Here is a 16,617-nt window from a genome sequence, read left to right as displayed (position 1 = left end):
GAAATTGCTGGGTCATATAGTAATTCTACGTTTGCCTTACTGAGTAGTTAGTGAGTAATTACTTACTGACTCTTCACCACAGGAGCTGCTCTGTTTTAATACCCATCAGTAGTGTGTGAGGGTTACAGTTCCTCCACGTTCCTCCACACTTGCTGTCTGTGTTTTGTTTATATCATCATAGTGACTGTGAAGTGGAATCTCATCTTGGGTCTCATTTTTCTTGAATGCCCAACACGATGTTGTTAGCGAACCCAGGTCTGGCTGCTCGCCGCTCAAAAGCCAATTCTCAAGAGACAGGTGTTGGTAGGAAAGGAAAGCTTGCTTTATTTTGGAGGCCAGCAACCGGGGGAGAGGGTGGACTCCTGTCCGAGAACCAACTCCTGATGGCTGTTGAGGGGCAGGGGCTTTTAAAGGGGGGTTTCGGGGCTGTATAGGCAGAGGGAGGGAGCAGGGCAGCACAGTCAGCTCTGACAGGCATCTTGAAATCAGTCATGTGGTGGTCTGATCAGCAGTATGCGGGCCTCTCACCGCTGTGGCCTCTCCCGTTGTGGAGCACAGGCGCTGGACGCGCAGGCTCAGCGGCCATGGCTCATGGGCCCAGCCTTTCCGCGGCATGTGGGATCCTCCCGGACCGGGGCACGAACCCGCGTCCCCTGCATCGGCAGGCGGACTCTCAACCACTGTGCCACCAGGGAAGCCCTATTTGGTCTCCTTTAACTGTTTTCCTCTGCTTCTGCATTTTCTCACTTCTCTGATTAAACTTATTCTTTGCCTAGAGTTTTGCCACAGACAAAAGGCAGGCTGAGGACATGGCGGGGCAAGGACCTGCCCAAGGTCCTGCTCCATTTCAGTGTCACACATTTATCTGTTTTCATGGCAACTTTGTAAGCTTTTGTCAGTGATTTCAGTTTCATAGTTGAAGAACTGAGGTATAGAGAGGTCAGGTCACGGGCCCTGAACCTCTCACGTGGCGGGCTGGGGGTTTGGGAGCACGCCCTGTTAGCTGGTCTCTAGAACTCCCTTGCCCTTTCTCCTTCACCACCCTGCGTGAGGTCTGATGCACATGGGCTTCTGATGGTAATGGAAGGAAAGCTTTCAGGAACACAGGAGAGGGAGAGGTCAATCCTAACCTCATACATGGGTGTCTTCACACTGGAAGCAGTGTTTGCATTAGTCTTTGAAGGATGTGAGAAATGGGGTGGAAGAGAATATTCTGTAGAAGGAACAGTATGCACGAAAGTAAGACGGCAGGAAGTTCCTGGCAAATTTAGGAATTATCGGTGTTATGAGCAGCGTGCTGGGCTGCAGGGCAGGGGTTGGGGGAGGGGGAAGAGGAGGTGAGAAGTGACATAGAACATTAGGCTCACACTGATTAGTGATTTGTAAATGTTTTTACTTTATTTAAAATATGAAATAATTTTTAAGATTCAGAAGAGTCACGATAACAAAAAAGAAAAATCCTCCTCCTTTGCCAAAACATTTGAGATTAAGTTGCCAAGATGCACGCTTTGCCCGTCACCCAATAATGTCCTTTATGAAAAAAACAAATACGCAAACAGAAAAACAGATTTAATCCAGCCTCACAGGTTGTGCTTACTTTTCATGTCTCTTTAGTGTCCCTCAATCTGCAGTGGTTCTTCAGTCTTGGCCTTGACTCTTAAGAACTTGACACTTCGGTGGAGTACAGGCCAGTTGTTTTGTAACATATTTCTCACCTTGGGCTTGTCTGATGTAGTGGATGTGGGTTCTGCACCTGGGGAGGAGTGTCCCAGAAGCATTGCTCAGTTCTCACGGCATCCGCTCAGGTGGTGCACGATTTCACAGCCCCTTTGCTGTCGACATTGACCTCGGTCACTTGATTACAGTGGTGTGTGGCAAGCTTCTCCACTGGAAAATTACTCCTTTTCCTTTTGTGCTTAAGATGTATTTGCTGGAGAGTGACTTGAGATTATGGAAGTACTCTGTTCCTCATCAAACTGTCACCCACTGGTTTTTAGCATCTGTTGATGTTCATGAGATGAATCAGTTACTAATGTGATATTTGCCAAATGGTGCTTTTCTAATTTCATTATTCCTTCTATATTTATTAGTTGATTTGTGCTCCCCATGATTTATTTATTCAGTTTTTATAACCTGTTACTATCATTATGTAGGACCTTAGTCGGGGGAGGGTGGGATGGAAAGGCTGGTGAGCAGCCTTTCTTGACCTCAAGGAGCTGACAGTCTACTGGGGCCTGTTTGGTGAGTTTATGAATATTGTGATAGATGATAGCAATGAAATTAGTCAGAGGTAACACCTGGCCAGAAAGGGAAAGACGTGCTTCACTGAGAAGATTATATGAAGGTGTACTGCCCCATAACAAATTACCATGAAGTCTGTGGCTTAAAGCAGTACAGGTTTCCTATCTTACCGTTCTGGAAGGCAGGAGTCCAAAACGGATTTCACTTCAGTTTGGGGATATTTATCAGGAATTAGTAGGATTGGTAGATCAAGGCCATTTTATGAAAGATCTTTAAAAGCTGGAGTGAGGAGTTTATAGTCAAATCTCTGATGTAACTATGGTTAAGCATCTATTTGGCAAAAGTAGGCCAGATTAGAAAGGAGGCTGGGACGACCACTAGGGAGATTCACTGTACGTGAAAATAAGGAACGTGGGCCTTAACCAGTGCTGTGGGTCTGGGGCTGGGGAGGGGTAAGGCTCTTTAGCATTGCTGCTTACTTGATTTGGCAGGTGACTGACTAAGCAGACCTACAGGAGCTCTTTATTCAGAGTTTCTTGTGGTCTGCAGGGCTCTGGGAATTGATGGGCCACGGAAATAAATTGGGTTCCTGACCTAGCAAGTCTCTCTTTTCTTGTAAATATTGTGTTCTACAGTAAATGCATTTTAATGCAATAGCAAAAAGCCTTCCAAAGCAGAAAAAGAATTAACGTGCATAGTTTGCTAACTGCGGGACAGCTTTCTGTGGCCATTTGATACAAGGTGCCATACTGTTTTATGTTATTGTTTCTGCACCTCAGGTGGGCGGCACGTGGGATCTTCCCGGACCAGGGCTCAAACCCGTGTCTCCTGCATTGGCAGGCGGATTCTTAACCACTGTGCCACCAGGGAAGTCCCTGGAAATAATTTTTAAGCATTAGGTAAATACTTCTAGATTACTCTCCACATAGTTTTATAGTTTTTTTCTTCCAATAACAATATTAGAAAATTCAGACATTAAAAAGAAAGAAAAAAAAAAAAGGAACAAGACCAGATCTCTCAAAATATAGGCACAAATTTTCTGTGAAGATCTTAAAATTTGTTTTTTTGCTGTTGAGTTGTATGAGTTCTTTATATATTTTTAGATATTAACCCCTTATCAGATAAATGATTTGCAAACATTTTCTCTCATTCAGTAGGTTGTCTTCTCATTTTGTTGATAGTTTTCTTTGCTGTGCATAAGCATTTTAGTTTGATATAGTCCCACTCATTTATTTTTGCTTTCGTTGCCTTTGCTTTTTGTATCAAATCCAGAAAATCATCACCAGGACCAATGTCAAGGAGCTTACTGCCTATGTTTTCTTCTAGGAGTTTTAAGGTTTCAGGTCTTAGCATTCATGTCTTTAATCAGCTTTCCAGGGTTCTATAATGTAAATTAACTTGCTCCCTACTGGCATTTCTCTGTAACAGATTTATGTTTTTCATTCTTAGTTACTGAATGTTAAATCAGTTTTCATTCACTTATTTCCTTTTCACACTTCCAGAAATTTTTGTTGACAGTTCTCATCTGCTTTTGGCTTTTTACCTGTTGTCATTGTGACTTTATGTCCTTGTATTAGTTTTATTAAATTTTTTTGTATAACCTACATTTTATTTATACTTTCTTTTTATGTTCATTTCTCCTTCCACCCGAGTTACTCTCCCCAAGTAGGTATTGGGTTGGCCAAAAACTCTGTTCGGGTTTTTCTGTAAGACGTTACAAAAACCCTAGCGAATTTTTTGGCCAACCCCATAGCAATTGGTGGTAATCCCTCCGTGTTAATTACCATGAGCTAACTAGCATATCAAACCACTTCATAAATTTTAGTGCCTTAACACATTAAGAAAATTGATTTCTTGCTCCTGTCATAGTACAGGAGCTCCTGGCATAGTACAGTAATGGTTGATAGGGGTTAGTTCTGTTCCATTTAATTACTCTGGGATTGGGGCTCCCCCAGGTCCTTGGGAATCTTTCTGTCTGACCTGAGATTGGAAAGAGGACTGATGGTTACACATGAGAGGGGTTTGGCGCCAAACTCAGAAGTAGCTTGTTACAATCATTTCTACCCACATGCATTGGCCAGAACTGTTACATAACTGCATTCAAATGCACGGGAGTAAAGGAAATGTAGTTCAGCTATTTTCCCGAGAGGGAAATGAACAATTAGCCATTCTATGCTATGCGTATTTTGCTAATTCCCATATCATTGCATATACACACACATATGCACACTCAGACACTCGTATGTTCATGAACCCATGTCTTTTTTTAGATTATTGCTTGTGCTATAAAAATGGGCTTATATTATGTACATCTTTTTCCATCTTTTTTTATGTTGCTCAGCTATGTCTCATGGCAAATCTCTTCCAACTCATTTGTTATATAGTTCTAATTCTTTATAAAGCCTACATAATATTCCACGATGTGTTGTATCCAAATTAATTCAGTATTTTCTCTGTTGATAAGTGTTCATTTAAAGATGCCTTTATTGATACTTTGGTGGCATTTAGAAGTGAGCAGAGCTAAATGTTCTACATTTTTAAGTTGGAAGTCTAGCACTCAAACTTGTTGTGAACAAATGCTAAATGCAAGTTTATTTTCAGAAATAAAGCTATAATGATTGATAATTTGGGAGATGATGGAATGTACTTTGTAGGAATAACAGCAGTTTGTTTCTTTAGATTCCCCAGAATCAGTTGGCTGGACATACTTATTAGCAAATATTCTAGATGTTTGAGGAGCACATAGAAATATTTAGCAAGCTATGTTCTGATACCAAATAACTACTTAAGTTTACTTCATAATTTATAAAGCTAAAATTACATTAGCAAAATTTAACAGTATAAATAAATCTTTTATTTAATTGCAACATTAACTGTTAACTTGTTTTAGGCAAACAAAGAATTACTATATTTTAAATGGCATTGTACTCTTTCCTGTAGATAGATTCTACTGGCATAAGGAAGGTGAGAGTTCAGAGAAAAACTAATTAAGGGCCTGCCAAGAGTGAGGTACCGCTAGAAACTAGTAACAAAGAATGGTAAAGACATAACGTACAGGGGTCATTATGTTAGTCATAGAATATTACTCAGTGAAATATTATGTAGTTAGTGACATTGAGAGAAAAATAGGAGCGAAATAAACAATGTGTTTTTCTATCATGTTAGCTATTGAGAGACAGACAGAGGGAATGAGACAGAGAAAGCGGTGATTAACCCCATCTCGAATGCCTGGGCTGCATTAGGTGCTGTGGGAGCCATGGGCGTTTTGAAGACAAGTCTGCTGGGAGCTTGGCCAGGGTGGTACAGATTGGTTGCTTCCCGTGATCTGTCTTTTCTCAGTCTATGCTGGAAACAGTTCCTCTCAGCCATAATTTGAGCAAAATGAGCTCTTTGACACATGCTTGAGCTACTGCTCGTCCACACTATAGACCCAAGAGTTCTCCGTGTGCTTTAGCATGTGATTGACGACCAAGTAGCAGATCTGATGTCCTGTTATAAATATTAGGGAGTCTAATTTGTATTCTTTGGCCAGAAAGGATATTTTAACTTTAATTGTAATGAGCTGAATGAGAGTCCAGGACTTCTGGCATCTAAGGTACGGTCAATGTGAGGTGAGTTTCGATGTGTCTTTTGAAAACCAAATTGGGGGAACCTGAAGTAGGCGTAACCGTGATTGTCCTCACGTCTGATGGTCAGTGGTGTACAGTGTCTGACCCAGGATGCTTGGTGGTCATGCAGTGTTAGGATGGTTTTCATAACTGGCCCCTCTGTGTGCAGAACCAGAGGGCAGGTCCCAGTCAGTGGTGGCTTTGCTCAGTCTCTACCATTGGGAGGCCCGGAGTCTGGACAAGTCCCTGCTCTGCCTTGTGAGCGCTGCCTGAATCAGTCTCTCAGAATGATGGCGAAACCCACTCAGGCTTCCCTGGTTCCGGTGGTCCGGCCCTCATTGCCTGCTGATGCTGGTGCTTTCTCCTGCCCAGTGTCCGGCAGCCTGCAAAGCATCACTGGGCCTCAGAGCAGCTCTCTGCAGGTCTTGATCTCTGTAAATTGCAGGTCAGGAGACCTGGGCTCGAGCTTTGGCTTCATTATTAGTTGTCTTGCCTTTGACATGTCACTTAAAATGCCAGGTCTCACTTTCCTCATCAATAAAATGAAGAGTTAGATGAAGAGGACTCTTAAGTCCTTCCAGCATGTATTTATGGTCAATGTTCTGTCCATTCTTCTTGAATCTTCTTGGTAAGACTCTTAGCAGATCCCTGTTTATTGCTGGTTGTTAAACAGCACTATTGTCCATTACTTAAAAATTGCTTGTCCTGGGACACCAATGGTTTTTGGTTCCAGAATTGGCCCCTGGTATAACTATTGTTGTCTTGCTTCCATGGGACAGGTTACCCAGACCAGGTAACCTGGTCAGGAACGTAAGGACTTGTGCTATTTATTCATGATCCCGGTTCTTTAGAAGGAAGGATCCGGTGGCAGAATTATGTTTTGATTTAGGCTGTTGTTGTAAGAAGAGCCTGTAACCAGTCTCACCCTTCAGCTGGCCTTTCTTACGTGGAAGGTTGAGGAGTGCTCTTTGCCCGTACAGATGCCTCAAATGAGATGCCTTGCCTGGGCTCTGTCCAGGCTGCAGTGCTGCTTGGGAGCTGAGCCAGGGGTGATTCAGGAGCACCATCCTGTCCTCAGGGTGTCTCAGAATCCCAGCATCGCCAGCGGGAAAGCAGCGTCGTACCAGCTCCAGTCACCGCAGTATTCGATGCAGACTTCTCAGGAAATACATTTCATTCATTTAACAGATATTTACCAAATAGTTATTGCGTGATAATGACAGCACTGTTCTAGGCTCAGAGAAAATAGCAGTGACGTGAATAAATTTCTGTCAGAAGGCAGTAATATTCTAATGGGCAAGAGAAACGTGCAAAATATGAATAGTTAGGGGGTCAGTGCTGTGGAGAAGAATAGGGCGAGTGATACGGTGGGGAGGGGCACGGCCTGTCTCAGGAGGTCGTGACACTGGAATAGCAGCTTAGAGGAGGTGGGTATCTGGGGAGTGGGGAGGCGGTGGGGGCGTCTCCTTTGGGGGGAGAGCTCGAGGGGGAGGAGACCGTGGCGTCCGGTGGCAGCAGAGGGGAGGCCGGCTGTGCAGGGCCTGGGGTCGGGTGAGGACCTGCTTCTTTCCTGAGTGATGCAGGCAGCCCTTGGAATGACACGATTTAGGAGTTTTCACTTATGCTTCCCTTGGTTTGGCCTTGAGTTTCCCTGAGTGTGTATCCTCTTTAAGGGCTTTTCTTGACTTTAGATCTCTTGAACTCAAAGCTCTGGAATTGACCTCTGTCCCCCTAGCTTCCTGACACCAGGAAGGAGGCGGGCGTCGCCCTTTCCAGGAGGAGCCCCACGGCTTCTCCGGACGTGGTCCTCAGCCTTCGGAAAGGGCCCCTGAGCCCTAATCTCCTCCGCACGCCATCCCCCTAGGCTGTCATCTGCCCGAGGACCCTTTTCCCCCTCTCTCCCTCTTCTCCCCACGGGGAGGTCCTAAGCACCCGGCTACACCCTGTGTGTGGTCCCTGGTCCCCTCCCTCAGGTCTGCCACACCTGTGCCCGGTTTTCTCCCAGTGTTGCCCTTCCCTGACATTTCAGACTCTAAATAGTGCGGGATGCGGTGGGCTGTGAATAAACGCACTGACACCTGTAGCCCTGTCTCCCGTCCTCCACCCGCATCCCCTCCCCGTGATCCTGAACCTTGGCCTCCAGGGGGAGCTCGCCCCACCGTCCTGAGGCCTGGAGGATGGACGCCCTAGAATACTGGGGGAGCAGTGATGAAGGATGTGGGCAACTGAATGAGACATCACTCTTCAAATCCCATTTCCTCTGCATCCTAACTGTACAACACTGAGTGAACTGCTCAAGCTCCCTGAGCCTCACCTGTAAAATGAGGACAAAAAGGCGTATGTGAGGAATAAATGAATCAGTGTGGGTGGAGCGGGCATTACGGCGTTACCAGTAAATGGAAGCCAGTTAGACAAGGTTTTCTTTTCTTTTTAATAAATTTATTTACTTATTTATGGCTGTGTTGGGTCTTCGTTGCTGCATGCGGGCTTTCTCTAGTTGTAGCGAGCAGGGGCTGCTCTTCATTGCAGTGCGCCGGCTCAGGGCTGGGCCAGGAGGAGGACAGTGGGAATGTGTGGTGTTCACAAGACTCCCGGGGCTGGAAGACACTCTTTTCTTCCTTGGGTTCACTGAACAGGGAAGATAGACCTAATGCATGTGTTTCCTCTTTTTTGCACGTGCATAGCTCATTTCTAGAGAGTCGCACAGAGGCAGTGAGTACTTAAGAATCACTTAAAATAGCCATAGTCTCTTATTTTCATGTATTGATCACGTAAATCAGGGTGGGATTCTCCCTCTCGTAACAGCAGCTGGGTTTCTCGGGGCAGGACTAGTTGCTTCCTGTCTTGTGCACCATGCATTCCTCCCTCAACCCACCACACGCTGGTTTCCTTTGTCACCGTTGCCCTGAATCTGCCGGTCAGGTCCCTGGGCCAGGAACCTGGAGCAGGCAGAGAGGAGCCAATGCTGAAGGGGCAGATTCAGAACCCACGCAGGACTGTGGAGGCCCAGGATACAAGGAATGAGTTTGGACGGTTTTTAAACATATGAGCTATAAAGGTAAATGCAACTGCAGAAATAATTATTGAAACGTAAGTTATGTAACATAACTCACATAGAGAAGGACAATAATCAAAAGAAATCCTAAAAGAGTTATTTTAAAAAAAGTCCAGCTTAAATGTGTTTACAGAAGTTAGATAAAGCAAACCCGTAAATGTAAATGTTTTTTAAAATCCACTTAGGAGGTGTTTAACAGATACACCTGAAACAAAATAATATAAAAGTGATAAAGATGGGCAAAATTTTATCAGACAAACATAAACAGAAAATAACCAAATGGCATACAATTTAATTTTTAGTAAAAAGGAGAATTTGAGGCAAAATGCAATAAATGTGTCCAAAAGGTAAAATTTCTCTATATTAAATAAAAAGTGCAGTTACTATTGAATATTCCATATGCTTTTATATGTTAAACATTATAAGGTCAACGTGTGATGCAAAATACCCCAAGATCCAGCAGTTTTACTCCTGGATGCATTCCAACAGAAATGTATACTTCTGGTTCCTGCAAAAAACACGCTAGAATATTTGTAACAGCACTTTCTGTGATAGCCCCCAAATTAAAACTCCTCAAATGACCATCACCAGTAGAAAGGATGAATAAATTGTGAGGTACCCCTGAATGGAGTACTATGCAGCAGTAAAAATGAACAACCCTCACACAGCAGTCTACAGAACCTTGAAGCCACACTACTGAGCAAAAGCCCAGGACCACAGATGAGCACAGGCTGTGTGATTCCATTCATACAAGGAGAAAAGGGAATGAGCAGAGCTCATCTCAGAGGGCAGAAGCCAGAACAGGTGGCTCCCTTTGAGGAAAGTGGGGCCGTGACCAGACGGGGGCGGGATGGGGACGGGGTGTCCCATGTTCTGGTTACGTGGGAGAGTTTATGACAATTTCTCAATCTGTCCACTTGATTTGTATATTTTTTAAAAATATATTTTATTTTGGCAAAACATTTAAATGTGAACAAAAAAATTATCAGAAGTACTGGAAAACTGTACAGAAAATTTATTTGAGAGATTCCTGCATATTGCTTCAGGCTTTTTGCTTAAATAAGAAATAAATAGATTTTTGAGTAATACAGCTATTTAGATTGAATTAATGCATATTGATATTACACCTTAAAACATATCTGTGTGTATGTATTGATATATACTTTAAATACTTTTTAACTGTTGATCCTGTGTTATACCAAGAAGAAATCTTAAAGTCTCCCAAATAGTAATTGTACGGACCATGTGATATTCTGAAACTACCATGTGGTAAACTGGAAATTATTATTAATATTTTAAACAACTTCAAAAATTAACCACTTGGGGGCTTCCCTGGTGGCGCAGTGCTTGAGAGTCCGCCTGCCGATGCAGGGGACACGGGTTTGTGCCCTGGTCTGGGAGGATCCCACATGCCGCGGAGCGGCTGGGCCCGTGAGCCATGGCCTCTGAGCCTGCGCGTCCGGAGCCTGTGCTCCGCAACGGGAGAGGCCACAACAGTGAGAGGCCCGCGTACCGCAAAAAAAAAAAAAAAAAAAAATTAACCACTTGGGCTGTCTCTTAAATGTTTGGCCAATGATTAAATCAAGGTGACAATTACACATTATAATTGTTTTTTAAAAAGTAAAAGTGAGAAAGATAAATATTTCCTAAAAGTTTGTCCAGATGTCTAAAGCTGTATTGAGGGACAGCAGTGGTAAATTCATAGCCTTAAATGCTTATATTATTTTTAAAGAAATAGAAATAATTATGTTTATAATTCAGTTTAGCAAGATAACTATAAAACAAACCTAAGGGAAGTATGAGGAAAGAGGTGATAAGACTAAAAGCAGCAAACGAAATAGTTAGGAGAGACAAAAGAAAACAATAGATCTGATGGGTGAGTCTAAGTACTCATTTCTTGAAAGGAAAAAGAAAACAACACAGTAATATAGACGGACCTCTGGCAAATGTAATTAGGAATAAAATAACACAGCATAAAGAGAAACAAGAAACCCAATTAGACAGAAATATTTAAACATAGCGCGCTTTATATCATGTTATACCAATATATATTTTAAAATTGCAATGATAAATAACAAACCTGGGAAATTGTAATTACAAACATTTAATTATGAGAATAAAACCCTAATCGAAGCAGAATTATTGGAGGAATTGGAAAGATCATCAGTTCATGGAGTGAGGTCAGACAGTGATTGTGAGTTTTCTCAAGCATCTCAAGAGGCCTCCTGGGGGTGGCCTGGCTCTGCCCAGTGCTCAGACCCCCATTCTACCTCGGTTCACCTGCTTACACTCATGGAGTGAATGCATGGACCAGTGAATGCATGCACACGAGCATAGTGGGGGCGAAACAGCCCTCTCAGAGGTTATCACAGACTTACGTTCTTAATAGGGGCTATTGAATAGTGAGCATTCAATTAACTGTGGGCATTATTATTAGCAGATGTCTCATAGTATATGGCAATCGGAATATCAGTGAGTAATCATTTGATATTTATTTATTTTTCAGGTTATCCTGAGCCAGAAAAATTTTCCTGGACAGAATATCTGGAAGCTACTCGAACTAATGCAGTACCTGCCAGAGTTTTTAAAATGGTAAGTTTGGATGTGTAGCACTCCCAGCTTTTTTCAACAGTGTCCGTGTGGAATGGTGCCTTCATTTGGCAATTCAGAATCATTCTAGTTTTCTCCTTTTAAATTCAAGTGTTGTTTCCATGACCAATTTGCTTTGCTTTTCAGTTAAAAATGCAAAGGAGGTGACTCATTTACTGTTGTTCCTATGCACCAGTGCAGGTGACGATTTCCCTCCTTGAAGTCCGGTTGGAAGCCCCCTCAGCCTCTGATGACTGAGCCCTTCCTTTCTGGGTCTGTTGGTCCTCTGAGTGGGAACCCTGAGCTTTCGGTCTCAGGGACTGTTTGACGGTCGATGATGCCGGGATAAAATAGATGGAGTGTATGTAGCCCCTGTGTGTTACCCTTTCACCTATTTTGAGGGAACATTGCTTTTAGCCATTTGTCAGAATACCAACTTGTGAAGTTCAAATTTGTACATACCCATTTATTCCAGGATTAAACCAAGTATAAAGAAAGTGTACTGATAGCATAGTTAGAGATACTTATGTTCTAAACCAGTGGTTTTCAAGCTCTGTTCCTTTTCAGCTATGTGTCCCTGACTCATCTTTAATCAGAATGTTATATAGTGAGCTTCTCCATGTGATTTCTTTTACTGCAAGTTTTCTAAAGATCAAAAGGGGTTTAAAACAGAATTCTATTTCGTTTTTTAAAACAATTGATTAAAATAGGTCGAATTTGGAGGAAGAGGTATAATCAAATTAAGAGGGCTAGAAGTTGTGGCGTGCTAGAAAGCGTTTTAAGAATTGCAAAAATTCAGTAAGCAAAAATACCAGCTGCTTGTAGTCTCACTTTCTCTCTTGCTTTATGTCAAAACTTCACTTTACTTTTCCAAGAAGAAAATTACAAGAAAATCATATTGTGAAAAGATTCAGTTAAAAAGGCAACCTCCAGCCTCTGTCACAGGGTTATTAAGGGTTCACCTCAAGCTGTATGTCTTTGGCATCTGCAATATGAAACAATTACCTTTGTTATCAGCATGGTGACCTCGGGGAGAAAAGAAATATGTTCAAGGATCAGAGACCTAATTATAGTCAGTATGCTCCATTTAGTAGACATAATAATGCATTTTAGAAACAAATATGCTTCCACAAAAGCTGGAGAGGAACAAACCAGGTATTGTAGAAAGATTTAACTGTTTTGTAAGTCAGGCATTATCAAAAGTTTTATTTTCCTACTGCCATTTTCTAGACTTGAGAAATTCAGTACCCTTTCATTTTCAAGAAAGTCAACTGAACACTTTTATGTGTAATAGCTTTCAAAGTGAAACTTTTTGCCATCCTTAAACACTGGCAGAGTTGTCTTTTGACTGATTTTTGGTAAATTTCCTCAGTTTCAATGATTTGGTAAGCCCCAGTGCATTTTTTCCCCACTCCATTTTCCTTAGTGTTTCCTGAGCGTCCATCGTTGTAGACTCCTGGTTCCCAGCATTTTAAGACTTGGAAGAAACCCTAAATTAATGCAGTTTAACATGCTTATGTTAAAGATGAAGCACCAAAAGCACAGATTATGACTTTAAATTACATTGTGGTATGATTTTAAAACATTTAGCTGTTATAATTATGGCAGCTTTTATCTATTTTAAAATTTAAAGGATCATGTTTACCCTTCTAATTCTTTGTTAATTTTGCTTTCTGTGTCTTACACTCCAAAACTGGGCAGTGATAATAGTCAATGATTTCTTAATTTAAAAGGTTAATGTTAGAAAAAAATAACATCTAAACCAATAGTTAAGTTATAATAAGATCCTTTTTTGAACTTGTGACCATTAATGAATTTATGATTTAATCTTTGTCTTTTAGCTATCTTGAAAATTACCAAAATATTCTTTTTCCTCCTGCAGGTTTTTATGAAAATGGATAAAATAATATGCATGAAGGTCTATGTGCTCTTAAAACTAACTTCCAGTTGTATTAAATATCTGATGTAAAGTTAGAACAGTCATATTTTAGAAAACGTTAGTAGCACATCTGAATTATTGGATTTCGCATAACTTGTTGCTCTTGTAATGTTACAGCGGTTGCCCCATGGTTTTCTCCCGAATATGAAACTTGAAGTCGTGGATAAACGAAACCCCAGGTTAATTCGTGTTGCTACGATTATAGATGTTGATGACCAAAGAATAAAGGTACGCGTTTGGATTAGTACGATATTGTATAGGCGTTTTCCCTACGTTTCCTGTGAGACTGGCTTCAGAGGCTCTGATTTCTTATCTCAGCAGGAGAATCGAACTGGCCTGACTTCACTGCTGGTCACGAGACTCTGGTAGAAGGTCCTCTAGCCAGTGTGTGTGGAAGGGGACTCTGTAGATTAGACACGACTGATTTTCAGAGGGTTCTTACACGTCCCTGTTTGGATTTGCTGTGTAGACGTTATACATTTTGTTCCTTTTTTTAAAAAAAGCTTCTTTTTGTTGGTATTATTAGATTTTTCTTGAAACTATTGTCATTAAACACCTTAACAAGACGATTACCTCCTTGTTCTCTCCTATTCAAACAAAAGGTTAGATTTTGAAGTGAAAATTTGATTCACAGATTTCTATACCATCCTTGCTGTGACATCTGGATTTTAAAAATATACACGTCTTCAAAATTAAATTATCCTTAAGTGAAAGCCTTTCATTTTTTTCTACAGAAAGCTGAAAGCATCTGTGGAATTCAATAAGTCTTCTACAGCATATGACAGTTCAAAAATTACTTTCCACCCAAGCACAGTTTATTTTCATATTAATAAAAAGATTGAAGCCAACGAATATTTATAGAAATTATTAAGAAAGGTGTATTTAAGTTCGATATACAGTTTGATATAATTTAAAAGAAATCTTGTTTGCTATATGCCTATTTGAAAACAACTTCTAATTCATCTCATAGAGAATAATCAGTGCGTACATTTTAGTAAAACATAGAGATGCGTATTTGGCCTGGCCGTGGATTACCAAAAGCAGATATTGGCAATGTCCTGTATTTTTCTGACAAATGAAAACTGTGCTAAACGCTATTCAGGAATAATATGTTATAGGTATGTTCTCCCACGTACATTGTTATTAAGGTTTTATTTTAAATTTAATCATATTGCATAAATTCTTATTTGTAGCTTTTTCTTGTTTACTCTTTTTAAAATTTATTTATTTATTTATGGCTGCATTGGGTCTTTGCTGCGTGCGGGCTTTCTCTAGTTGCGGTGAGCGAAGGCTACTCTTTGTTGTGGTGTGCAGGCTTCTCACTGCGGTGGCTTCTCTTGTTGGGCAGCACAGGCTCTAGGTGCGTGGGCTTCAGTAGTTGTGGCACGCTGGCTTAGTGCTCCGTGGCCTGTGGGATCTTCCTGGACCAGAGCTCGAACCCGTGTCCCCTGCGTTGGCAGGCGGATTCTTAACCACTTCACTACCAGGGAAGTCCCTTATTGTTGTTTACTCTTACAGCACTTACTGTGGGATTGATTTTTGGATATCATAATTACTTTATAAATTCAGTAATATTTCATTATTGAAAATGAGCATCAGGTTTTTTCTTTAAATTCTTATTTAACTTTCATTATAAAGTTATTGCATTTATAGGAAAAGCTTAATCTTAATAGTACATAAAATGTTATTTAGAATTTTAATTGACAGATTATTTTCTTGTGGTTCCTAAGATACATACAATAGTATCCAATTTAACGTATTTGTCAGCTTACAGTGTGATCATATTGGTATTAGTATTACCGTAAAATACCATTTGAAAACCTTTAGCTCCTAAAGTAAGTTTAGTATATTCCTTATTTACCATCTCAGCATTGGACTTTAAAAATCTCTTAAGATTTAGCTCATCCTTCCAAAGAAGTATTTCATGTCTCTTCTCCTTATTCTTTTTCTTTCATGGAAATTGCTTTGACCATTACTAGAAGAAAAAGAGTTGAAAAGTATTGGGTACTTTTCACAGGCTTAGAACCCTAAGTGTTACCCCTGTGGTTGTGGGCATAATGGAAACCCCTTTAGGATTTTAGGACTAAATTAAGATGTGAAATGGTGCTTTAGAAAATGTTCAGTGCATAGCTTCCACACACCCTTCAGTCTGCCAGAATGTATCAGTCTTGGAATGACATAGGTGTCTCTGGGCTTGTGGAAAACTTGCGGTCTCCCAAAGAGCCTCTGACCTCCTGCAACACCTGCCGCCATGGCCCCCACCCCATCCCTCCCCAGGCAGGCCCGCAGCTGGGTAAGTGCTTGTCCTGCCCCGTGAGGTGGAGGTGAGGGGATTGTCTGGGGGCTGGCGCAGATGTCTGAATGGAAACAAATTATAGAGAAGGTTCAGAAGCATGGCTTAAAGTTCCATTCATGGGTGTTCCCAGGGAATACAAGGTGTTGAAAATGAGGGTCAGGTTTTTCTCTGAATTCTTGTCTAAGTAGATTGAAGGTAGTGGTGGGGTTATCTTTGTCAGTTGAGAAAGCAATTGACCCTTTCCTGGTCTCCTCTTGGCCAGGGACATCCCTTTGTTCCTTTATTAATGTGTTGGTTATATGGTTCCACAATTTCCTCTTTTAATGTCAGTATCCTTCAAGCACTGTTTTTATCGCTGGCATGTGATAGATGCTTAATGTATGTGTGAACGAGGGAAGGAGTGAAGGATGAGTGGCATGGAATGTACCTTGGCATCCTCCCATTTGAATGAGACAGTTGTGATAGTCACAAAGCACTCTTCGCTCATGCTCAGCTGCTCTCCCGACTCCTCTTCCCTTGGAAATCTAACTCAGCCTCCTGCACAGGAAAGCACCCCAGGTTACACTGGTCAGGTTTGATTCCAGCTCTGACCGTGTTGGTAGCTTGGTAGTTACTCAGCTTATTTGCACTTTCCTCATCTGGAGAGCGATGTGGTTCACAGTGCCCACCTCCCAGGCTGGCTTTGAGCACCTGGATGAAGATGGTATACAAAACTCCTGGAACTGTGCCCTGCTCTTTGTACGGCATCAGCTGGCCGCCGCTGTGGTTATTAGTCAGTGCAGGTGCCCTGGGCTGCGCTCCTGGGGGCCCTGGTTTTCTGTGCTAATGAAGTAATTGTCATCAGTAGAGGGAGAGGAAACAAGCCCAGGCGACTTGGTGAGCAAAGCAG

General features: G+C 41.7%; 1 protein-coding gene across 10 annotated transcripts in view; it reads left to right on the top strand.

Moving 5' to 3' along the window:
* L3MBTL4 (L3MBTL histone methyl-lysine binding protein 4) overlaps positions 1 to 16,617 on the top strand; it is a 379,209-nt gene that overhangs the window by 131,496 nt on the left and 231,096 nt on the right. For all 10 annotated transcript variants that reach the window (XR_013831388.1, XR_013831389.1, XR_013831390.1 and 7 more), the window contains exons 11-12: positions 11,411 to 11,496; positions 13,550 to 13,660. Coding sequence is in view for 7 of the 10 variants with exons in the window: in XM_079943122.1 (XP_079799248.1) it covers positions 11,411 to 11,496; positions 13,550 to 13,660 (197 nt within the window). In the remaining 3 variants the exon portion in view is untranslated. The remainder of the gene's footprint in view (positions 1 to 11,410; positions 11,497 to 13,549; positions 13,661 to 16,617) is intronic.

The sequence above is a fragment of the Stenella coeruleoalba genome (genome assembly GCF_951394435.1).
Source record: "Stenella coeruleoalba genome assembly, chromosome: 14".
Lineage (NCBI taxonomy): Eukaryota > Metazoa > Chordata > Mammalia > Artiodactyla > Delphinidae > Stenella > Stenella coeruleoalba.
Note: the sequence above shows the minus strand (reverse complement) of the source record. Positions and strands in the feature narration are given on the sequence as shown.